Source organism: Festucalex cinctus, chromosome 6, assembly GCF_051991245.1.
Source record: "Festucalex cinctus isolate MCC-2025b chromosome 6, RoL_Fcin_1.0, whole genome shotgun sequence".
Classification (NCBI taxonomy): domain Eukaryota; kingdom Metazoa; phylum Chordata; class Actinopteri; order Syngnathiformes; family Syngnathidae; genus Festucalex; species Festucalex cinctus.
In genome coordinates, this window is record NC_135416.1 from 1,760,267 (window position 1) to 1,786,259 (window position 25,993).

The window sequence follows — 25,993 nt, forward strand, 5'->3', positions numbered from 1 at the left end:
GTCAAGTGTATACATTGAAATGTAGGTCAAACAGGAAACGTCAACATTAGTTTTGATTAAGATGCCGCAACACCGTGATATGTTTTTACTACAAAATGTAAATAGTGACGTGTGATTTAAAAAAAAAAGTTTTTATCTACTTGAAAGAGTCGACGTGTCGTTAGTCATGGAAACAATGAACAGATTAATTCGAATTGATCCTGACACGGATTAGAAAATAGTGCCAACCAAGTGAGTATATTTGGAAAATTGGCGCATACAAATACATACAAACTAAAATGGGAACTAAATATGTAAATGTAGACATAGAAGTTGTAGTGGTGCATTTAAAAAAAAAAAAGATACTCATAGTAAAACGACTGCGCCAAACCAATCTCTTTTGAACGGAAGCTGATATTTCGCAATATTCAATATCTTAAAATATTATTCACAGGAGGTATTCATTTTTAACTCATTAGGCTAGAACTGCTTTCTGCAAAGGCGCAGCAATATTTTTGACCATGTGGTGCCACATTTTGGTTCACCAGCGACCCCACGAGGTCACCTGCATGTATTACGTCAACGTGGCATCGCTTCGAAGCTCCTGTTGTTGTTATTGTTCTTTTTACTGTTTGACCACTAGATGGTGCAATAATCCACCTCATGAGATACATTACAACACAGGAGACTTTATTGTTTTTGTTTTAAAGACGTTAATGTATTTTTTAGGACTAAGTTTTTTTTTTTAAATGTAAAAAAAATGTCACTTTTATTTGAAAAAAATACTATGGTGAAAATCAGCTTAATTGTTTTTTAACTACATATTTTTTGGTTCAGCCGAAAAAAAAACTTTTTCCTTTAAAAATGTACGTTTAAAAATCTAAAATAATAATAATTCAAACAAAAGACTTTTCCCCTCACTAAGTACAATTAATTACTCCACAAAAAAAGGTTAGTTTTATACAAAAAAACTTGTACAAAAAAACAAAACATTCTCACACATCATCGGACCATTATTGAAATTTTGAAATTAATTTATTATATCTTTGCCATAGAACGTTTGTGGTTGATGGTTAACATACATCCAGCCATTTGAATAAACACACGTTGGGGTTCACTTCCAAATGTTCCTTTTCTTCTTCTCAACATTTTTTTTTTCCCAAAAAACGTCTTTTATTATTTTTGTTTTAAAGTATCTTTCTCCCCCACAACCTTTTTTTTTTTTTTTTTTTTTTTCCCTCCATTGGGGTGGGGGCACTTTTGCCTCCAATGGGTCCTCCTCTTGGAACACCGAGCCAATGGACCACATACACATGCACACACTCCACCAAAATCAACAAGAGACCCCAAAAAAAAAAAAAAAAAAAAAAAAGATATAAAAAAATAAACTATGTGAGCTTGAACAATCAGTGCAGGGACAGACAGACGGACGGACGGAGGGAGTTCACATGTTGCAATCCGGCAAAAAAAACAAAAAACTTTCACAAGTTTTCATGGTTGTGCTTTCAAAATAAAGCTATCAGTATTTGGAGCTTTTTCATTGGACAGCAACAAACAACAGCCCCTTTCACACAGTTTCCCAAAAATGTACTCAACGGGGACGACTTTTACCACCCGTTCCGCGTTAACTACCTTTCACACATGAGAGCATCATGGGGGGGGGGACAAAAAAAAAAACAGACCTGGATGCACAAAGTACGACCTTATTAAATTAAAATTATGAAAATATTTTCATCTCATCCTTGCTGATGTCAATGTTTGTGTCACACTTAAGCGATTATAACACCTTAATTTCATTTAAAAAAACGAAATCTTTTGACCAGTTACTGCCGCCGTAAAATTAACTTTGGAATTTAATATTTGTGGAGTTTTTAATTACATCCTTGACATTTAAGAATTGATCATTAATTGATATTGAACAGAAGTGAATCGAATCGGGAAAAATCGAATTGAACTGAACTCTTGGGGAAAGTAGAATCAATACCCACCACTGCTATTTTACTACCTTGGAAGGCGGAAATTGTGTGGGTCGATTTCACGGATCTGAATATGACTGGATAGCCGATGATCGCCTTTCGAGGTCGCGAGGCCGCCATATTGCTCCTCCCTAGAAACGTTTTCTCGGCATACGATCCAATACATTTGACAGTAAACAAATTTTAAACATTTCAGACTGTACTTAGTAGAAACAGCATGATTTATGGTGTTTGAAATTTGTTAAACATAAACAAGAGGATTTCAGACATTACAAATTGTATTAAATACATGCATAGATAATATGCTTAATGATGTTTACAGGGGGAAACGTGTACATTTTTATTTTAATTAAAGAATTATAACTGTGATTATTATTTTTTAAAATGTGTTCAAAATTGGTGACCACTTTATACTAACTGCCTACGAGCTGTATATGTCTCATTAGTCTGCTCGCGAGATGGGAGGAGCAAGATGGCCGCCCTGTGACTTCAACGGCTTGCGCGGACGGGCGGGCGCGCATGCGTGTATGGGCTATCCGGTCACACATACAGGTCAGCGGTCAACTTATTCCATGTCAAACCAGGACGAAGTCAACGTTAACAGGTAATCGCTGGCAAATTTTGGCGTCGAGGCCGACATTCTACCGGAGAAGCCGCTAAATTTGTGGGTCGGGCTTTGAACAAGCAGTGTGAAAAAGGGCCATTGGTTGTGTGTCGTGTGTGTCAATGTTGTTGCTACCACACTTTGGCTTCAACACAATCTGCTTCACACAAAAACATGGGGGAAAAGTGACACATTTTTAAACATAAAAAAAACAACAACACAGCATCAAGATAACAAAAACAACAACCCTGTTAACAACCCAATATTATAATCGACCATGTTACACAATGACAACACAAATCAATAAGGTGCATTCACACTGTTAAAAACGCATCCGGAAGCACAACACAAGCGCTCCGATACTGCTTCGGAAACGACCAATCACAGCCAGGGATGCGGGGGATGACGTCATCCAGGACGTAGGAACAACAACAACAAAAAAGATCACAGAACGACCTCAGTGATTGGTTACACCAACTCGATGGCCTTGGAGGAGGTAAAAGACGTGCGAGTTGACGTCGATGCTAACAGTAGGCTGACACGCACGCGCATGCGACGCCTAAAAAAAAAAAAAAAAAGGATATTAAATATCAAGCTGCCAAGTAGATGCAATTAAAACCAAATTTAAATAGAAACATACACACGCACTCTGTTTTCCATCTTAAGCGAACATTTCATCAAAACAAGACAGAAAAAAAGTGCAAAAAATAATGATTGCGTTAAAACTTCCGCCCTCTAATTTCTCCTCCCACTTCCACCGGGTGGTCGCCATGGAGACCGACGACCATGACGCCTTCAAATAAAATTAAAATAAATAAAAAAAGTCACTGGTGGATGTTGAGTGAATTCATTCTGCGGTGGAGAAAAAAAGAAAAGAAAATCTGATTGTTTTCTTTCAGGTGGACTGGAGCACATGAGAATTGCAGGTATACACGCACACGGGAATTATTTGGCAGAAGGATAACAGAATCATTAAATATGACTTATGCAATTATGCTATTTGGTAATAATTATACATTTCTTCAATTTTTAAAATGTATTTATTTTTTCAACTTAAAATAATTTTATTAGTGAATTGTATTTTTTGTAACTATTGTTTTTAATTTAAACAAAAATGTCAATCAAATGAAAAGTTATGCAAGAATACATCTTTATACCACATATTTTTTTTCGATAATCATACAAAACTTTGTTAAATAAAATAAGCATTTATTTATGATTCAAATTAATTTAATTTGTAATTTATTTGGATACACTTTAATTTTAGATTTAATATTTCTACACCAAAATTACAAAAATCTAAAATTAAGTTGTCAAAAAAAAAGTTAAAACAACTCTTAATTACTAATTACTAAAGTTATAAGCTTAAGCTTTTTTGTTAAATTAAATGTAAACATTCTAAACTGATGGTTTTAGAAACAGTTACTAATTTCATACATTTAAAAAAATTTTTTTTAATTACTTTTATTTTAAATTGTAAACATAAATTACATTTAAATAAGAACAAGTAATTAAAAAAATAACTACAATTAAAAATTGTAAACATTTAGATGCATCAGTTATTAATTTCACAGTTTAATATTGTTTTTTGTAATTGCATTTGAAAATCTACAGTCATTTTACTGAAACGGGTACGCGTGACTTGAAATGGACGAAGATCAAAGCAATTCAAACGAAAGGTCTGAAAGCTTTTCAAAACATTCCCTCAGGCGCGAAGGGCTAACTTGATGACATCACACCGTCGGCATGCTGGGAATTCACGGAGAGGGGGGTTGCCGCGGTGACGGGGAGGCAATCAGGCGGGTCGTCGCCACACATGCTACGCTAACGCGCAGATGTTGAAGCGTGATTGCAGCTTGCGCGCCCAAAAGACTCGGAGGTCTGATATTTTGCTGTGATTGCGTTTCCGCGGCAACCGAAGCTGATAAATGTCAAACTTTCTTTACAAATACTGAACAATACGGTCAAAAGTATTGTGACGCCTTACGAACTGAACCTGTCTTCTGTTGCCATGGCAACTATGTCCTGTCCTGTCATCTGTTGCTATGGTATCTAACCAGACAATTGTCTTCTGTCACCATAGTCACCACTGTCTTGGCATGGTCTTTCTGTTGCCATGGTAATCAGTACTGACCTGTGTTTTCCTGTCTTCTGTCACCATGGTAACTGCTATCATGTCCTCTGGAGCCATGGTTACGATAACTACTGTCCTTTCCAGTCTTCTGTTGCCATGGAAACTAACCACTATCCAGTCTTTTGTCACCATGGTAACGAATCACTGTTGTCCTCTGTTGCCATGGCGATTAACCAGTGTCCTGTCTTCTGTCACCGTGGAAATCACAGTCCTATCTTGTATCGCCGTGGTAACGGTCCACTGTTGTGTCTTCTGTCACAGCGGCAACCTCTGCGCTCTCCTGTCTTCTGTCACCATGGTAACAAATCATTATCTTCTGTTGCCATGGCAATTAACTAGTGTCTTAACTAGTCTTGTGTCACCATTGTAATCACAGTTCTATCTTGTAGCGCCAATCGCCATGGGAACTAACCACTGTTGTCTTCTGTTGGAATGGCAACCTGTCGTGTCCTCTGTTGCCATGGTAACTAATCTATGGTGTGTCTTGTGCCACAATGGCAACCTCTGTCCTCTCCCGTCTTTTGTCACCATGGTAACGAGCCAGTCCACTGTCCTTTCCGGTCTTCTGTCGCCGTGGCAACGAACCACTCTTCTGTCTTCTGTTGCCATGGTAACTAACTGCTGTTGTGTCTTCTGTCACAATTCGCAACCTCTGTCCTCTCCTGTCTTTTGTCACCATGGTAACTAGCCACCGCCCTGTCCTGTCCTGTCGTTGCCATGGGGCATCTGTCAGGGCGTACGCCTGCTAAGTGCGTGATTGTGCTTGCCAGTGAGTGTGCGGTATTTTTTTTCTGTCTTGGGATGTCCACCAGTGTGCGCACACGGCGTACTGTGACTAACAAGATATACAAGTTGAACTTGAGTGACTAACTCGGCCGTGAGGAGACGTTATTTGATATGAAGAAAAGAAAACAGGCGCACGCGCAACAAACTGCCCACTCATATCTTCCCATTATATACGATTTGTTACCAAGGAGACAAAAAGTCACCTTGACTGCTGGACACACACAAACGCACTCAGTCTCAAGACTCATGACGGATTGGCGCACACACCTGCAATTCTCATGGGTGGGGGGGGGAACCCAAATCGTCGCAAAACCTCCCTTTAACACACACAAGCGCGCACGCGCACACTCATGACTCACAGCTGATTAGTACACACACACACGCAGGCACGCAACTCCCCCACATGCACACGCTTGCAATCCACGTGGGTCAACAACAAAACGTCCCTTTAACGCACGCACGCACGCACGCAAGACTGACGGATGGTTGGTACGAACGCACACAAAAAGCAGTTCATCTCGCACACACCGAAAGGTGCGCGTGGAATGAGTGTGCGTCGTCATCCGGCAGGGTGTCTTATGTTTGTGTAGGTATGGAGGACCAAAACTGACAAAATTCAAAAGAAATAAATGTGGAATAAATAAAAACGGATATAAAAAAAAAAAATCATTCAAAAATTAAATATGAAAAATAAATATAAATGGAAATAAAAACATATATCCTTAAATAAATAAAAGCAAAAATAAATACAAAATTAAAAAATGAGGTTTAAAAAAAAGTGGGAATAAATACATTTTTTATTCATTGATATCAAATTCTTGTTATATATTTTTTGATATATTTCCACATTTTTATATTTATTTTCATGTTATGAATTTCATTTTTGTATTTATTTATGGGTGTCTATTATATATTTAAATTTCCATTTATATTTTTTATATCCGTTTTTATTTTCAACTTATTGATTCATTGATTTCTTGTTAATTTTTGGCAGTTTTGGTGAGGTAGGTGAGGAAGGGGCGCTTGCGTAAAATGGAAATAAAAGCAATATATATATCCATAAATAAATCAAAGCAAAAATAAAAAAGTTGATTCAAAAAGTAAAAATAAATGTGGAAATAATGTATTGATATTGAATTATTTTTATATATATTTATTTCCGCATTTTTACATTTATTTTTAGGTTTAGAATTACATTTTTTAATTTATTGATGGAGATATGTATTTGTTTTTTATTTCCATTTATATATATTTTTTGAATGATATTTTTTACATCCATTTTTGTTTTCACTTTTCACTCATTCATCTTGATTTATTTTGTTTTAATGTTGGCAGTTTTGCTCCTCCATATGTCGGAAGTCTCCAAAGGCGGCGAGAAGACGTCAACGGAAATATTCCGCACGTCCAGAAACACGAAAAAAAGAAAAGAAAAAAAAGAGTGGAGGTGAGGAAAATCCAGTGCTTTGCATCCGGTCCGGTGCCGGTCCGGCGCCGGCGCCCGCATCAGCCGGCGTACGGGTTCTCCAGGAGGTAGCGGTATCGCTGGTAGTGGTCCAGCATGTACTTGGGGGCGTACATGTGCTCCTTGGGGTCCACGGGCGGGTACTCCTGCAGGGAGCCGTCGAACCAGCCGCCGGTCCGGATCAGCTGGCGGATGTAGCCCAGGTCGCGCTTGTCCTCGTAGTCGCCCCAGCGCGGGAAGTCGCCGTTCTGGGCCGACACCAGCTTGAAGAGGATGCCCTCGGGCGGGAAGCACCAGGAGCAGTGCCAGCCGGCGAAGTGGAAGGGGCTGCCCAGGGCCCACTGCACCAGGATGTGGCCCGTGTCGTTCTCGTACTTGCGGAAGCCCGCCATGGTGTAGTACTCGCGCCGGCGCAGCTTGATGCCGTCGCCGTCGTAGACGGCGCGCAGCATGCCCGTCGTGCAGCCCGACACCACCTCCAGGGAGCCCAGCTGCTTCCAGAAGAAGCCGTACAGGGACTGGACGCAAAAACAAAACTGTGAGCGCTTCGCGCACAAGCAATATGGCTGCCGTTACGAAAATATTTTGATGGGAGAAGAAAAGGTGGGGATTTTTCTTCTTAAAAAAAATTATGAATGTTTTTCCGAAAAAGATTTGTATTTTTAATATGAATTTGTTTTGTGAAAATATGGCTGTCTTTCTTATGTATGTAAAAAAATATGTAAAAGTGGAAAGCAGAAATAAAGAAAACATTATATAAGTTTCTCCCCTAAAAATAAGTGCGTTATATAGGAAATTTATTATAAAAAAAAAACACCATAAATTATGCATGTTTTTCCTGAAATAATTATTTTTAATATGATTCCGTTTCTTGAAAAAAAAATCTCTTTTTCAAAATGTATGTAAAAGTGCAAAGTAATTATTTTACTTTATTTTACTTATTATAAAAGATCAAATGTTTTTCCTGAAATTATGTTTTTAATATTTTGTTTCTTGAAAAAAAAATAGAAAACATCTTGTAATATTAACTTTTCTGAAAAAAAAAGTTTTCCTAAATTATTTGTTTTTTTTCATAACAAAAGAATAAAACATGAATGATTCTCATGAAATTATGCTGATTTTTTTTTAAGATGATTTTTGTTTCTTGAAAAAAATAAAATAATAATAATACCGAATGTAGATAAAGAGAGTCGAAAATAAAGAATATCTGCAAATAATGTAAAGATGATTACATTTTCCTAAAAATAGTGATTTTTTTTTCTTTACAAGAAAATGTATTTTTTTTTCCCCCATGGAAAAACACATACTTAGCAGAAATACGCCCTGACAAATTATGAATATTTTAAACACAAACAGGTGGGCTAATTATGCAACAAGCTCATTTGTGCTTGATGTTCAAAATATCTCTTTCTTCTACTATTAGCATGTCCAATGCGTTTTGCATTGTTTGTTAGCATTAAGCTAAAGTGGAAAACGTGTCATCTTAACGTGTAATATTACAACTTTTCTCGCGAAAATGAAAACGCCCCGCCCACCTTGCGCATGTGAATGGCGAAGGGCTCGGTCCAGCCGTCAAAGAGCTTGAGGAAGAGGAGGCCCTCGCGAGCCGGAATCTCGTCGGCGTCGTTGATGACGAAGACGTCGTCGGGCCGGACGCCCTCCACCCGCGACATGCCGTTGCGCGTCAGGAAGGTGCGAAGGTAGTCGTCGGCGATCCAGCCGTCCTGACGCCCGCCGTCGGGGAAGTGGTCCAGGAACACGTACAGGATCTTGTGGCGCACGTAGTCGTACGTACCGTTCAGGAGCAGGCGCAGGAAACTGAACAGTGACAAACAACGACTTTGATACTTTCAAGATACTGTCATTAACTCGAAATGGAATTAATTACTTGTAACTATTAACTCATTCACTCCCAAAGACGTATTTAGACGTTTTTTAGGTTTTTGTTTGCTAGAGTTTTTGTATGAAGGCTTTGATGCAGTTTCTGACCTGAAGTGGAAGCTTAAAGCGATGGTAGTTATTACAAAAAAAAAAGTTTCATTCATGAAACAGATGAAGCACACTTTTTTTTGTTTTTTTGTAATAACTACTATCGCTTTAAGCGACCACTTCAGGCCAGAAACTGCATCAAAGCCTTCATACAAAAACTCTAGCAAACAAAAACCTAAAAAACGTATACGTTTTTGGGAGTGAATGAGTTAATGTGATTTTGTTGCAATTTTGTGAATAATTGGTCCACCATTAACTCTTTCGCTGGCAGCCATTTTGACTGAAGCAACCCCCTTCGTTCGCGGCTGTTTTACTGGATTTTGACTGCCTACAGAATATTGCGTTCTATTACTATAGAAACATGGAACCTGCCAAAAGAAAGATTTGAGTTTCTTCTTTCATCAGGAATAAAATGTATAATTTGTATCTGCTTGCATTTTGCAGAAATTAGCATTAGAATATAGCTAAGTTTCATCATTATTCACATTCCTGGTTGAAAAAATGGCAAAAAGAGCTTGTTGCAACATGGCCCTGGCTGATCTCTTATACTCTGCTGCCACCTGCTGTCCGTTTTTTGTAATAACTACCATTGCTTTAAGCCACCTCTTCACGTCAGAAGATGCATCAAATCCTTCTGTATGCTCTTAAAAAAATAAAAAATAAAATGTGTAAATATGTTTTTTGGAGTTTAGGACCCAGTATTAAAAATATGTTTACATGTTTTGGGGTTTGAATGACTTATCTCTCAGTATTCATGTTTACTCGGAACTAAAAATGTTAACATGACCCTTTTGGTAACTCAGAAGCAAAATTAAACCATGTAACCTACTAAAAGAAAGATTCGAATCTCTTCCTTCATCAGGAAAAAAAAAAAAAAAGCATATTTGTATCTAGTTTTCATTTTGCCGCAATTAGCATGAGAATATAGTTAGGTTTCATCATTATTCACATTCCTGGTTGAAACGATGGCAAAAAGAGCTTGTTGCAACATGGACCTGGCTGATCTCTTATACTCTGCTGCCACCTGCTGTAACTACTATTGCTCTAAGCCACCTCTTCACGTCAGAAGCTGCATCAAAACCTTCTGTATGCTCTTGCATAACATTGAATTAAAACCAAAAAACACGGAAATACGTTTTTGGGAGTGAAGGACACTATTAAAAAATGTGTTTACACGTTTTTGGCTTTGAATGAGTTAATAGTTCCCATGTTTCAAACACACATTGGTCCTACAGAAGTCCCTCGTCCCGAGGACGAAGTTCCTGCAGTTGAAATGCACGGTTTAGGTTGCGTTTCCAGAAATGATTGCAGTATCTCTCGGTACTCATGTTTACCCGAACTAATGTTAACATGACCCTTTCGGTACCTCAGAACCGAACCCAAAGAGCTTTCACTGTCCAAACATGCAACAGTCCAAGAAAAAAACCTCAACCGGGTACCGAGTTGTGAACCAACACGGATAGCTGTAAGTGATTACTTGCGGCGAGTAATCTATTACTCACCTGAGCGGCCTTTTCTCCCCGTAGGCGGTGAAGTTGGACTCGCAGACGAGGAAGAGGTCTACGGCCTGCGCCAGCTCGTGGAAGCGAACGTGCAGCAGGTCGAACTCGTGGTTGATGTTGATGGCGTTGATGACGCGGCGGGGCGTCTCCCTGGGCGTCAGGCGCTCCTTGGTGGGCAGGTTGGAGTGGTACACCATGGTGGGCACCCCGCAGTAGGGTCCGTGCCAGCCGGGCCGGCACACGCACTTCACCAGCCGCCGGCCGCCCCGCGTCAGCCGGGTCTTGGACTTCGGCGCCACGGAGGTCTGCTGCTGGTGGACCTGCAGAGGTTTCCGATCGCCGGCGCCGCCCGCTTTCCCGCCGTTGTCCCTGGGGCCGGCGGCCACCTCGGTGCCCTGCCGGAAGCAGAGCGCCCCGGCGCGGGTTCGAGCGAAGTACGGCGTCTTGTCGTCTTGCAGTTGGTGCGTGCGGGTGTGCAGGTCGCCCGCGGATTCCGACAAGTCCCAGGGGGGTCCGGATTTGAGGAACGCCGCCGGGTGGGCCGGGTCTGGGGGGGCCGCCGCGTGAGTGGGATCCCGTGGGGGAAGGCGGTCTTCCTGTTGCTGCTGGATGGGGGGGAAAAAAAAAAACATTCGTTAACAAACATAATAAACAGTCAAGTAATAAACGTCCAGTCAGTCTTGCTGCTGTCCACATTCACATCTGTGGAAATAAAGTATTTGGTTTTAAACCGTTTACATACAGACATGCTTTCTAAACAGATGGATCATAAACAAGCCACATTTTTTGGGGTTATTCGTTTAAATGAACTGGGTTGTTTTGTACAAAAAGACCCAAAGTATCGGGTTGTTTTGTGGGTTATTCATTTCAACCAACTTTTTGGGGGGTTATTCACTTAACCAGCACTGTGTAATTCATTTAACAGTAATCCAAAAAGTTGGGTTATGAATAACCCACAAACTACTATCCAATATTGGTTTTTTTTCTGTTAAATGAATTGGGTGGTTTGGTCAAAAATGACCCAAAATATTGGCTTGTTTTGTGGATTATTCATTTCACCCAACTTTTTTTTGCTTATTCATGGAACCAGCATTGGGTAATTCATTTACCAGTAACCCAAAAAGTTAGTAGTGGGTAGTAGTTTGTGGGTTATGAGTAACCCACAAACTACTACCCAATTTTGGGTTATTCGTTTCAACCAACTTTTTGGGTTAAATAAATAAGCAAACAACGGTTAAATGAATTTGACCCAACTTTTTGGGTCAAATGAATAACCCATTTTTGTACAAAACAACCCAATTCATTTAACTCAAGAAATTGGATTTCATTTCCATTTTGACCCAATTATTTTTTCAGAGTGCAGTTGGTTAATACATTTTTGTTGTCGCTGCCGATTCTAAGCGCTCGACCGTGTTTTTGTGACGTCGTACTTGACTGGGAAGGTCCCCCCGCAGGTTCTCGTCCGGTTTCTCCCAAGGGTGCGGAGGCGCCGGCACCTCCCTCAGCCCCATCTCCAGTCCCGCGCTGCCCACCGCGCCGGTCCCTTCCAACTGCGCCGCCGCCGCCGCCATCCTGTCCCCCCGAGCCCCCAATCTGGCCTTGGTGTCCGCCGGGCGCAGGACCGGCGGCGCCTCCTCGGGGGAGGCGGGGCCGAGCGGCGCGCCGGTTCCGCCGGCTCCCTTCTCCTGCCAGAAGAATCCGGTGACCATGATGAAGGACTTGATGTTGGGGTACGGCGCGGAGAGCTCGCGCAGCAGGGACACGTAGTGGAGGGCCTTGTAGTAGTGCAGGAAGGAGATGACGCACAGGCCCACCGTGCACAGCAAGAACACCCTGTGCCGCCGCATTTTCATCCTGAAACAAAAACGCGTCAATACATTCTTAAAACTGCTTTTTAGAAGCAACCAAAATTGGGTGACAATTCAGCAGCAAGGTTATTTTATTTTATTAACTAAAACTAACAACAACAAAAAAAAAAACTAAAATTAAAAAAACAATTTCATTAACGTAATACAATAAAAACGAAAATGTTTAAAAAAACAAAACAAAACGCAAACAAACTGAAAATACATTTTACGTTTACAAAACTAAAACTATAATTGTAGCAAAAATGTCCTTCGTTTTAGTCTTTGGTAATTAATTTAATACGTGTGATTTTGGGGATGATTTTAAATGTGATTTTGAGTAGTTTTATTTTGATATTCACCGGAATAAGGTTGAAAAGAAGGCGTGTCACACAGAAGTGATGTCATCTAGCAGCAGCCAATAGAAAAGCATCTGATGACGTCGCACCCATGGTGTTTTTTGTTTTTGTTTTTTTTAAATATTGTGCACAAGTAATACGCATTAAAAAGAAAAAAAAACTAAAACTAACACTGAAACTAAAACTAAACTAAAATGAAGCATTTATTAAATAATAAAAACTAACAGAACCACAATGAAAACTAATTAAAACTAACTAAATTTAATACAATACTCAAAACGAAATCAAAACTAAAATAAAAAATGAAAAATTCCAAAACGATGATAACCCTGAACACACCAAGACAGAACAAAAAAAAAAAAAAAAAAAAAAAAAGAAATAATAAAAAAAGAAATACAACTAATACTGAAATTAAAACTAATCCAAAGCGAAGCATTTATTAAATAAACAATTCCATTAACGAAATAAATTAAAAACAAAACTTTTTTTTTTTTTTTTTAAATAACTGCAATTACATTTTACGTTTACAAAACTCACCTAAACTATAATTATAGCAAAAACATCCTTTGTTTTCATTTTTGGTCATTAATTTCCTGCATGAGCCTTTTGGGGATGATTTTAAATGTGATTTTAAGTAGATTTATTTTTGATATTAACCGGAATAAGGACGTTTGAAAGTGTGTCACAAAAAGTGATGTCATCTAGCAGCAGCCAATAGAAAAGCACCTTCAGATGATGTCGCTCCAATGTTTTTTTTTAGTTTTTTTTTTAAATATTGCACACTAGTAATACAAATTAAAATAAAATAAAACTAATACTGAAACTAACTAAAATTAAGCATTTATTAAATAATAAAACAGAACCAGCCTGAAAACTAATTAAAACTTAAAAAAATATAAAAATAAAATGAAAAATTCCCAAACTATAAAGTACCCTGTTCAGCCGTTGGGTCCAAAAGGGAATCAGTAAATCAATGTTTGATTGTTTACACCTGGCGCATTGAGTTGAGGATTTGACCTCAGCACATTGAGTGCAGATTTTGATCCAGCAAATTGTTTATAATAAATAAATAAATAAATAAATAAAACATTAGCCATACTAATCGAGTCAAAGCTAGCAAGAAATGGGTTAGCAGATTATCACTGTTGGTATTGCGTGACTAATAGGAGGTGACGTACACTGTGTAACTGCAACTGGTACCACAATTTCCTTTTTTTTTTTTTTTTTTTTTTAAAGAAATGTGAATATGGTCACCCTAAAAACAACCCAAATGTTATGTAACGAGGAGGTTGGTTGGTTGAGGACCCAAATGGAGGAAGGCAAGGCAGGATATGATTAAAAAAAAAAGTATTTAATTCCCCCCCCCCCCCAAAAAAAAGACACAAATTAAACGAGATACTCTAAGAAACAAAATCAATTTGCAAAACAAACAAACTTACATTAACACGGCAACGCAGACAAAAGCAAACGAACGATCCGACGAGTGAACAGCAGTCAGGAAGTAAATACATGCAAAGTGGACGAGACAAATGAGAAACACCTGGACACCACACCTGCGGCTGAGGGATCTGATTGGTCGACTCAAGAGGGGCTGACAAACAGGTGGACACAAAAACCCTAACGAGAAACGTATGAACCGCAAGAAATGACGTTACACCAAAAACAAATACAAAAAAACAAGGATCATGACAGCAAACTTTTCGGCTGGTTCATTTTAACCAAATAGTTAAGTTGGCTCAAAAAAAAAAAAAAAAAAAAAGGTCTAACATTTTGGGTTATTCATTTCAACCAAAAAAATTGGGTCAAATAATAATAATAATAACTAGGGGTGTTAAAAAAAAATCGATTCGGCGATATATTGCGATACTACATCGCGCGATTCTCGAATCGATTCAATAATCGGCAGAATCGATTTTTTTATTTTTTTATTTTTATTTTTTTAAGGATTCACACCTTGAGCATGGAAGAATGTTATATGAACGGAACATTAAGCCTTAATATTTTATTTTAATGCTGTTTAAACATGAAACAGATTACAACCTCTATCAGACTGAAATTTCAGATAAATAAATAATACATTTTCATATAAATCTTACACTCTACAAGCTTACTGATTAGTATTTTCTAAATTTGAATGAAAAAAATCGCAACAATCGACTTATAAATTCGTATCGGGATTAATCGGTATCGAATCGAATCGTGACCTGTGAATCGTGATACGAATCGAATCGTCAGGTACTAGGCAATTCACACCCCTAATAATAACCCACAAAAAAAGATGTTGGGCATTTTTGTCAAAAAAAAAATAAAAAATTCCCAAAATTTAATTGGCTTGTTTTCTTCAATTTTCTTTTGTACACACCCCACATAAATAAATAAATAAATAAAGTCCATAAGTAAATATATAGAAAAATACATCAATAAAAACCTAAATAAATATATCAAATATTTAAAAAACTAAATATATATATATATATATAAATAAATATATATATATATATATATATATATATATATATATATATATATATATATATATATATATATACACACACACACACATGTATACAAATCTACCAAAAAAATAAATAAAAAAGGGTTACCTGTTTTGGTTTTTCCCTCCTTGCTCCGAGTGTTGGTTACTTTGGTATGTTTTTATTTTTTTATTTTTTATTTTTTATTTATTATTAATTTTTTTTTAGAAGTTTCTTCCCCCTGTGCCGTTTGTTTTGGACTGATTTCCTTATTCTTCTATTTTTCTGCCTCGACGTGAGCCTGCAGTCATCTTTTCTTTGCTACTTTGTTTGTTACTTTGTTTCCGAAAGTTTGCTCGTTAAGTTTTAAGTCAGTTTATGCTTGCGGGCCCGAAGCCAGTCACACCCCTAACATGACCAGTTTTTCAACATAGCTAAAACTGTTGGTTTAAAAAAAGAAATTCAACGTTCAAAAGCATCCGACGCTACCCACAAAACAACCTAAACCCAATCATTTTGTGCATTTTTCCTCATAATATTTAAAAAAAAATAAAGAATTGACAGATTAATCGATGAAATAAAATAATCTCAGTTGCAGCCCACATCAACTTTCAACTAGAACGCAAGACAACGCTCACATTCACACTTTTTTTTTTTTTTTCAATTTATAAACTGCACTGGTTTTGTAATGCAACACAGATGTGAAGCACTTTCACAAACAGCTTTCTGTAGTAAATATATATATCCACACACACACACACGCGTACGCACACTTAAGCGAGCCATGTCAGTATGGAGAGAAATTTTTGTCTTTATTTTCAATCAAACAAAAAAGGGATTTGCAATCAAAAAAAAATTTCAATCAAACAAAAAGGGGATTTGCAACCTCAAATAAATTTTAATCAAACAAAAAAGGGATTTAAAAAAAAAAAAATTTGCAAAAAAAAAAAACATTTCAAACATGGATTTGTACTTTAATAAAATCTTTTGCAAGCATTTTTTTCGTTTTGTTTGCGAATCTGTTTTTTGGTTGCGAATCTGTTTTTTGGTTGCGGATCTGTTTTTTGATTGAAACCTGTTTTTTGGTTGCGAATCTTTCTCTAATGGTTAGAACAAATCACCGGATAAACGATAGATCAAGGGTTGCTTTTAGATAAATGTCAGATAAACAAAACGGAAAACTAGAAGTGGGGGGGGGGGGTGTCATATTTACCTCGATGCTGGCGGCGACTGGACAAAATGAACCAGGAAATAGTCAGACGAACATTGTCACACCCCCATTCCTATCTGACCAATGAAAGTTGTCGCAGCGGCTTCCAAGCTGACCAATGACAAGGCTTCTATCATCGGTTGAACGGAGGACCCCGCCCACACAACACAGAAAAAGATTCGCAATCAAAAAACAGATTCGCAAACAAAACGAAAAAAAATGCTTGCAAAAGATTTTATTAAAATACAAAACCATGTTTGAAATGTTTTTTTTTGTTTGCAAATTTTTATTTTATATGAAAACCCTTTTTTGTTTGATTAAAATTTATTTGAGGTTGCAAATCCCCTTTTTGTTTGATTGAATTTTTTTTTTTATTGCAAATCCCCTTTTTGTTTGATTGAAATTTTTTTTTGATTGCAAATTCCTTTTTTGTTTGATTGAAAATAAAGACACAAATTTCTCTCCATATGTCAGCAGAATTGTGCAGGTGCACTGATGAATGACGCCTCCAGCTTGACAACTCAATAAAACTTGGAAACAATGTGCGTGTGTGCGCACGCGCATGTCCCATCCAACAAACCCCCCCCCTTTCCTTTCCAGCACAAAGAAAAGCTGATAAAAAGACAACAAAAGCATCCGACGGCCTAATCACAACCTCTGTTCGATGACCTCGCCTAACCAGCTCGTGCGTGCGCGAGGACAGAAAAAACAAAACAAAAACCAAAACAAACCGGTCTCGGTGTCAGATGTGATCGCGGTCGCCGAACGAACACGTCCCGCTACCGGATTGGCTGGAAATGATCCAGTCGACATCAAACGTTGCAAAGAAAATGATTCAAGACGTCATTGAAATAACAAAATGTACGGACTGAAATTGTCAAAACGTAAATAAACCTAAGAATATAAACGCAAAATATATTGAATAAATAACAAAATAGATTGACTAAATGATAAATACAGAAAATAATGGTCTCAGATGTGACAAATATTGTCAGTGTAGATTGCTAATGTGTTCCTATGATCGTTAGCACTGTTTTTTGTTATTGTGATTGATTTGTGAACGGCTAAAAACAAAAAAACAAAAAAAACGATGCCTTTTTTTTATTTTTTTTTAATCATCACTCACACTTCATGTAAGCCACACTCGATCTTCCCAGGCGGAGAAGCGAACTCACGTCAAGCGGCACCGAAGGCAAGTGACGGTTCCACTCCACCTGCAGCCCAACCAAACCGAAGCTAACTTCGTTAGCCCTGCTATATTGACGTCAGCAGCAAGCGCGACGGTACGTCAATCTATTTTTTATTTATTTATTTCCCACTCTTAATTAAAGTATCAATTCTTTTATATTTTTAGGTTTATTTACGTTTTTACAATTTTAGTCCATAAATTTTGTTATTTTGAACAATCGTAAACGGACAACAAGCGACGAATTCAAGGTGTATTATGGGTAGCGGGCCGGCGTGGTGCATTGTGGGTAAGCGAAACTACCGAACGGTCTATGAAAATGAATTGGATCCGATGGAATCCGCTGTGATAGTCACGTTTCAACCGCTGGAATTGTGCTATTTTTTATGAACATGTATAACATGTGGTTTACTGATATCGTGGAAGTTGACTTGCAAGCGTTAAAGTGTACACTTAGGCAAAGATTGTCACCACTCTAATCTCCGCCATTCAAATTGATAGGGTAGTTGGTAGCCCCCTCCACGCATGCGCAAATTATTTCCGGATAATTCTCTGGCGTGACGTCATCTACAGGCGACCTCGATAACCATCTGGCAGCCAGGATAACATTTTAACTCCGACGCACCGGACTGAGCGTTGCTCATGTTGTTCAGCACACAAGATGTGAAGCAGGTGTCAGAAATATGAGTTGATTGTCAGTCAGGCTGTTACTGGAATGAATCGACAAATTGATATGATTGAAATACAAAGATTCAAAGTGAAAGGAGCGTGTACGTGTTCCATTCGGCGCCGTGTCACTATTTTGTCCGTCAGCTGGCGGTCCGCCGCGCTGGTGCGTCCTCCATTTGCAAAAAAAAAAAAAAAAAAAAAAGGGATGGTGGAGCTATTTCAACTGGCAACTTCCTTATACTCAACCAGCTTCCTCTTTTTTTTTTTTTCACGATATACTTTTGAGCACAGATTGAGCAAGAAAAGCGCGTTCCGTAAACATTTGCATGAAAATCCATTTGAGGACATCAAGCGAGTTTATAACTCGAGAGTGTTTCTATTGCGCAGACTCAGATTCTCCTCCTCCCGACCAATCAGAATGCAGCGTTTCAAGGCCATGCTTTTTTGCCCTAGTGACACATCAAGCCGTCATGTCAGCGCACATCCATTTTTCATAGCTTTTATTTGGCTTTTCCTCTTTTTCTTTTTTTTTTTTCCTTCCTCCGCTTGTGAGTTTGACGGGTCAGCGGCGGGTTGAGGCAAACGTGTGCGGAAAGCACGCGTGCTAAAGTGACTCTTCAATAATGCACGCGTCTCGAGTATGCGCGTGAGAGAGCACAAGCCACAACATTAGGGACACGCCGGCCCAATCGAGGAGTCAGACAAAATTTTTGTTAAGTTTGTTTTGGTTTATTCAAGTTTGAACATATAAATATAAACAAGTGTTAAAAAAAATACAAAACAAAAACGTTTTGCGGATGCTCCAAGTGAGCACAACCTAATCAATTATCAAAATAGTTGACCATTTATTTGATAAGCGATTTCGCTGTCGATTAATCGATTAAATGTTGCACTTGTACTTTTACTGTGCTGCAAAAAAGTTTAAAAAAAAAAAAAAAAGTTTTGTGGATGCTTCAAGTGAAGACAATTCCTAATCAATTATCAAAATAGTTGACCATTTATTTGCTAAGCGATTTCGCTGTCGATTAATCGATTAAATGTTGCACTTGTACTTTTACTGTGCTGCAAAAAAGTTAAAAAAAAAAAAAAAGTTTTGTGGATGCTTCAAGTGAAGACAACCTAATCAATTATCAAAATAGTTGACCATTTATTTGATAAGCGATTTCGCTGTCGATTAATCGATTAAATGTTGCACTTGTACTTTTACTGTGCTGCAAAAAAGTAAAAAAAAAAAAAAAAAAGTTTTGTGGATGCTTCAAGTGAAGACAATTCCTAATCAATTATCAAAATAGTTGACCATTTATTTGATAAGCGATTTCGCTGTCGATTAATCGATTAAATGTTGCACTTGTACTTTTACTGTGCTGCAAAAAAGTAAAAAAAAAAAAAAAGTTTTGTGGATGCTTCAAGTGAAGACAATTCCTAATCAATTATCAAAATAGTTGACCATTTATTTGATAAGCGATTTCGCTGTCGATTAATCGATTAAATGTTGCACTTCTACTTTTACTGCACTGTAAAAAGTTTTGTGGATGATCCAAGTGAGGACCACCTAATCAGCTGCAAATGCACGTGCAGAAGACAAAACAGGAAAGATGGAAGAAGCCATCAGGAGCTTTTTTTTTTTTTTTTTCCCCCGGTAATGCGCGCGTGCATTAAATGTTTGGAGCAGCCAGGAAGCGCCGAGCCAGCACAAAAGTGGCTTGATGGGCTCAGTAACCGGCGCGGCGCCCTCGTGAAGCACTCCCAGCACAACAGGATGTCAAACAGTGTCTTCATTCAAAAAAAAAATACAATCAAAACCAACAAAGGCAAACGCAGGCAAAACACACGCAAGTCAGCCGATAGAAGTGATCCCGAAAAAGGAGAATCGGAGGGAAAATATCGAAATTATCGCGTGCTGTCCGTCATTCTCCACGAGAGACTCGTTTGCATAATTAGCTACTTTTGTGGGATTGACTGATAGCGATTTTTGAGGCCGATATTTGGCCTAAAATTCCGATAACCGATTCATCAGCCATTGAAAAACAAACGAAAAAAAGAAGCCTAGAATAATTTGTAACTTTTTTATTCTCGACAAAGATATGAATTGCAGGTCGTGGGGTGTTCCGATCACGATTTTATGCTGCCGAATCCGATCATCTATGAGTGACATGATCCGATTGCGATCAGATATAAGAAGCACATTTTTATGCGGCTGCATATGAAACACAACAAGCATTATTTCCCGAGTGTCTCTCAAGGCTTTAAAGTCAAAAAGGAAACATCTCTTTTAATTTCCTGCACTTTACACGTCTTATTTGCGTGTGCGTGTTTTGGCAAAATGCGCCGAATTTCTTGGCCAAGCGTGAGAGCAGACGAGCCAGAAGAAAACTCGAACTCCTGCTTTTGCTTCTTCCGCATTCTGCCGTCCCCTCTTTGTGACTTGTGCTCCTCTGAAAATGAGCGCCAACACACACACCAGGCTGAGTCGGATTATATCGTGTGTCAGTGAACGCATCATTGAGCAACATACCCCCCCCCACCCCCTTTCTTATAAAATGCTGCATTATGTCGCGGAAACAGAGAAGCCCGCAGAGAGCGTCTCCGGACAAAAGGCTTCTTCTTCTTCTTCAGCTGAACAAGTCTGCCTAATATGTCTGCTGAGAGTGATTTTATTTATATTTTTCCATTTTTATTTATTTATTATTATATTATTTATTATTATATTATTGATTTATTATATTATTGATTTTATTTATTTATTTTATTTATTATATTATTTATGTTTTTTTATTATTATTATATTTATTTATTTTTTATTTTTATTTATTTATTCAAGTCTGCCTAATAGGTCTGCTGAGAGTGATTTTATTTATTTTTCCATTTTTATTTTTTCATTATTATATTATTTATTTATTATTATATTATTTATTCATTATATTATTTATTTATTATAATTATATTTATTTATTTTGTATTTTTATTTATTTATTCAAGTCTGCCTAATATGTCTGCTGAGAGTGATTTTATTTATTTTTCATTTTTATTTATTTATTTATTGTTATATTATTTATGTATTATTATATTACTTATTTATTATTATATTATTTATTTATTCATTATATTATTTTTTTTATTATTATTTTGATGAATGTATTATTATTTCTTGAATTAATGAAGCTGCCGCCCAGCTTACTGCGCTCGCGACCCCTTTTGCCCCCCCCCCCCCCCCTCCTCACAGGTGGTGAGCCCATGAGGAGGGGGATGGATTGCCTTTTCGGGCCCTATGGGTGCAGGCCCGGCCACCGGACGCTCGCCATGCAGCCCCGCCTCCAGGCCTGGCTGGATCCATTTGTCCTCCTTATCATCATCAGGGGTCTTTTGAGTTATTGTCTATTATTATTGTCTATTGTCTATTACGTGTGTGTCCAAATGACTTTACCATGCAAGTCTTCCACTTTTGCCAACAATAAGGCAAACAAAGATTCTTTTTCAACATGGCGGATTGGCTGCACTTGGTGGATGCCAATGTCTGTTTCCTGTGTTGACATGTTTGGAGAGGTTCAGCGTGTGCGCGCGTGTGCGTGTGCGAGGCGGAGGAACAAGACTGCTGTTGATTCCGCTACAGTGGCCTTCATTGTGCGTACGTGAAGTCAAGCCTTTGTCTGCTCACTCAACACGGTAAATGTCTGTTGTGTGCGTGCGTTTGTGAGGCTCATAACGACCTTTCGTAACAAGTGTGCTGTGAAGCTTTCCAACCCAACACGGCCTATCTGTCGATCTCGATGCTGCCTTCAGGGACCATCTCAAATCAATGATCGTCTGAGTGTTCAATGGCTTCCAAATGTCATCAGATGAAGAAGGAAATAAAAGATCTTTGGTTGTCTGTCTGTAGATAGATTAGCTAGATTAGCTAGCGAGACAGACCACCAAAGATCTTTTATTTCACTCTTATTTCCTTCTATCTTAGCTAGCTAGCTAGCTAGATCGCTTGAAAGGCTAGCTAGCTAGCGAGCTAGATAGATAGTCTAGATAGATAGATTAGCTAGATAGATAGATTAGGCTAGCTAGATGGATAGATAGATTGGATAGATAGGCTAGTTAGCTAGATAGGCTAGCTAGCTAGCTAGATAGATAGGCTAGATAGATAGATAGATTAGCTAGCTAGATAGATAGATAGGCTAGCTAGCTAGATAGGTAGGTAGGTTTGTTTTTGACCGACCTAGTATTTGATGGATGGATGACTCCATAAAAGAGTTGGGTTAAAAAAAAAAAAGAAGAAAAAAAAAGAATCTGGGTAAAATAGGGAACAAACACCCACTTGGGTCAATGTCACCCAACTTTCGACTCCATTTTTTTGGGGGGGGGGTTGTTTTATACAAAACAATCCAGAAAGTTGGTCAAATTGAAGCAAGTCATGGATCAGTCTCTCTTTTTTTTTTCCCACGCATTTTCCAGCGATTTATTTTTATTTTTTTCGTGTAATCTCCAAAATATGTAACCCTTGAACATAATCATTTCTGCAAAAACACCCAAAAATCATTGATCTGGTTCGAATAGATTATATTCGCTAACTTTTGTTAATAAATGTACTCAACATTAAATGGTTGACATCTTCCCATTTCAATCAACATTTTTCCATGTATATACTTTTTTTTTTTTTTGCTAAACAAAACCTGACAGCGATCCAGTAGTAAACTTTGGAAGAGAATAATGTGTGTGCGTGTTTTGGCCAGCCAAGCAGTCTCCAAGATAGCGCGGCAGGAAAAACACAATGGCGTCCATTCACTTGACATTTGGGCCAACAGTGCTGAATCACTCCTGCCTCCTTGTGCGCATGAACGCGCGCGCACAGTTCATCCTTGATAAAGCCATTTTGGAGGCGCCATGACGCCGAAGCGTCGCCTCGCCGATCTTTTACAATCTTTACACGGCTCGCCGCATCAGACCGACGCGCGCCGACTGACGGCAGCGCAAAAAAAGCGGCGCGTTTTCATTACATGTCACGCCGATAGAAGACGCCGCCTGCTAGCGTTAGCATTGTCGAAAATGTTGATTTGGTGTTACTTAGACTTGACTTTATTGATCCCTGTGGGATGGCTCTCCAGAAGCAATAAGAACAGATGAAAAAGCAACAGGAAGTGACCTGATTTCAACTGGAAGTGGCCTAAAATCAACAGGAAGTGACCTAAAATCAACAGGAAGTCACCTGATTTCAACAGGAAGTGGCCTAAAATCAACAGGAAGTCACCTGATTTCAACAGGAAGTGACTTGATTTCAACAAGAAGTGACCCAGAAATGACCTGATTTCTGAATATTGAGACTATTCGGAATTCAGAATAAGGTTAACAATCGTAAAGTTCAAGTACACGGCAATGTAAGCCGTTGAAGGCACAGGGCGACCATCTTGTTGCTCCCACCTCTGGTTTTTTTCTGTTTTTTTTTTAAATATTTTTTTTCCCTTTTTTTTTTTTTAAATAATGTCCCCCAACCCACCCCCACCCCGTTTTTCAAAGTATTTTTCTTCCCCCTGGTTTTTGGAATATATTTTTTATGACAGGAAAAAAATAGTTAAAAAAAAACATCGAAAAAAAATATTCAGTAAAACAGAAAAAACAAACAAACAAAAAAACCAAAGCTCCCAAAAAAAATTGTCGGAAAAACTGGAGATTTTTTTTTTTTTTTTTTAAGTGAATGCAATATGCTTCCATACGACTCAGACAATGTTGAGCACTGCAAATGCAATTGTCATTTTGAGTAAACAATGGCTGCTTCACACCAAAATGGCCGACTTGCTGCGTCTTTCAGGAACGGCTTCTTGAGCCGTTTTATGGGTTTATCATTGATAAACAAATATTTTCCCAAGTGAATCTGGCTGCTCAATTTTCCTCACCACAAAATTAAAAATCTACGGGTCACCGACTCCCAAGCTAACTTGTGACCTCTCCATGTGGTCACTCACATCGAGCAGCTGCCAAATCAACCGCCGGAGGCCGAAAAAGTGTCCGGGTGTCCCCTTACAGCAACCAACGCTGACGGGAACGACAGGCCGAGGCCTTCCGCATGCCGGCCGCCGAGGCGAAGTATTTATTGATGGTAATCTCCAAGAAGAATCGCAGCCCAAAGGGTCCGAATTCCTGGAATGTTTTGCCATCTAACACAACCAGACATGCGGGCCTTGCCATATGTTCCCCGCATAATTTCAAACAAAAAAAATGTCCAGCACATGCTTCTAATTTAGGAAGAATCCCACTTTTCGTCTATGCTTTTTCTGTGCCAAAGATCATAAGCGCGCGGTCCGCATATTTAACTTAAACAGCAGCTTTGATAGCGTTTCGTTTAGTAGGATGAGGAGAAACGCTCAAGGCAAAAACGACATGTTTGGAGAAATTAATTCTTAGGCGCCTTTTTTGGCGTAAACATCAATGACTAAGGAGTTGTTGAAAGAAGCACTAAAACGTTTTGAGTTAAGACAGCAAACAATTGGAACCTCTGCCAAGGCCAAACAATCGTTTATCCACGACAGATCCACACTGACGATCATTCGCACTCACATTTGCTCACTTATGGACAATTTAGCCGTAAATGAAGCTAACGTAAACTTCTTGGAAAGAAGCCGTACTACCTGGAGAAAATTGATGCCCTTAAGCCCAGGTTCTGTTATGTTCTGAAGTTGGATCCCAAAAATGCAGACACAAACATCGAGAGGCGTAAAACAAACTTGGCTAGACAAGAAACAACGAGAATGTATCGAGAATCAAGAGACGCTAATCTAACTTGGGGTGGTGGAGTTGCACAGAGGGACAGAGGTAATAATCCGACAAAAAAAAAAAAAAACACTCCTCAGACAAGCTCATATAGGCAGCGAATCGATACGGGTAACAGGACTGACGTGGAAATATCTGATTGGCTGTTGACCAGATAAAGAGATTAAAGATTCTTGACATCACATAGCGCCTTACCAGTTGAAACTAGATGCTGGTTACATCAGTTCCAAACAGACACTTGACCACACGGTCATGACCCAAACATGACCTTTGCCCCAAACAGAACGCAGTCATGACAGGTTGGAACCCAGATCCTCTGAAGAAGTGTCAATTTCGTCAATGAAAACTAATCGAAAATAGTTTCGTCAACACACATTTTTCACCGGACGAAAACTAGACCAGACTAAAACCCTCATTAATAAACAATAAGTGGGACTAAATCAGTTTGTATTTCCGTCGACTAATGAAGACGGGACGAAAATGAACTTCACTTCATAAAAACTGGACACAAATCTATGGATATTTTAGTTCATGAACAAAAACGAGACAACAATTGTGTTTTTGTAGGCGGTGGATTCACGGTGAACGGTTGTAAAAAATAAAAAGAGAATTACGGCTATCCAACGGCTATAAATTCCAACAATAATGCTAATCCGACCGCTAACTAATGCTAGCTAACTTACTAGCTCATAGCATGGAGCCATAGTAGCCACTTGCTGATATACTGCAATTGTGTGTCGTGCTTTTTTTTTTTTTTTCAAAAAGATGATAGAACATTTGATGTGAAATCGTTTTGGATCCAAAATGATCAACATTATATGCTGACAAAAAATATACAGGGGTAAAACGATTGTCCTGACTAAAACGTCAGTTTTTGTTGACTAAAACGAGACAAATAAATGATGTTTTTTTTTGGACTAAAATGCTAGCTTTATAGTTGGCTAAAAATTGACTAAATAAAATGTGATGAGTTTGTCTAAGTATGTTAACAATTAGCAAGTGTGATTGACACTGGACTAAAACAGACCAAATTTTAAAATGGCGGATAAAAGCCACCGCAGTGTTGCCC

The 25,993-nt window shown here is 38.4% G+C and overlaps 1 protein-coding gene and 1 long non-coding RNA gene across 7 annotated transcripts in view; one reads left to right on the forward strand and one right to left on the reverse strand.

The window, feature by feature from the left end:
* Window positions 1–990: 990 nt before the first annotated feature.
* The window catches only part of mgat3b (beta-1,4-mannosyl-glycoprotein 4-beta-N-acetylglucosaminyltransferase b), a 34,145-nt gene continuing 9,142 nt past the window's right edge, over window positions 991–25,993 (reverse strand). Inside the window, exons 1-5 of one of the 5 annotated variants that reach the window (XM_077523311.1) lie at window positions 17,495–17,727; window positions 11,863–12,286; window positions 10,433–11,037; window positions 8,477–8,759; window positions 991–7,459 (exon numbers count right to left, since the gene is read on the reverse strand). In XM_077523311.1, coding sequence (XP_077379437.1) covers window positions 6,983–7,459; window positions 8,477–8,759; window positions 10,433–11,037; window positions 11,863–12,285 — 1,788 coding nt within the window. In that variant the 5' untranslated portion in view covers window position 12,286; window positions 17,495–17,727 and the 3' untranslated portion in view covers window positions 991–6,982. Of the gene's footprint in view, window positions 7,460–8,476; window positions 8,760–10,432; window positions 11,038–11,862; window positions 12,287–13,813; window positions 13,838–14,074; window positions 14,238–17,445; window positions 17,728–25,993 lie in introns of those variants that run through there. The other 4 variants (XM_077523310.1, XM_077523308.1, XM_077523313.1 and 1 more) reach the window with 4 other exon arrangements.
* The window catches only part of LOC144020158 (uncharacterized), a 35,470-nt gene continuing 27,060 nt past the window's right edge, over window positions 17,584–25,993 (forward strand). Inside the window, exon 1 of one of the 2 annotated variants that reach the window (XR_013283813.1) lies at window positions 17,584–17,602. This is a non-coding gene — a long non-coding RNA (uncharacterized LOC144020158). Of the gene's footprint in view, window positions 17,603–21,431; window positions 21,838–25,993 lie in introns of those variants that run through there. The other variant, XR_013283812.1, reaches the window with a different exon arrangement.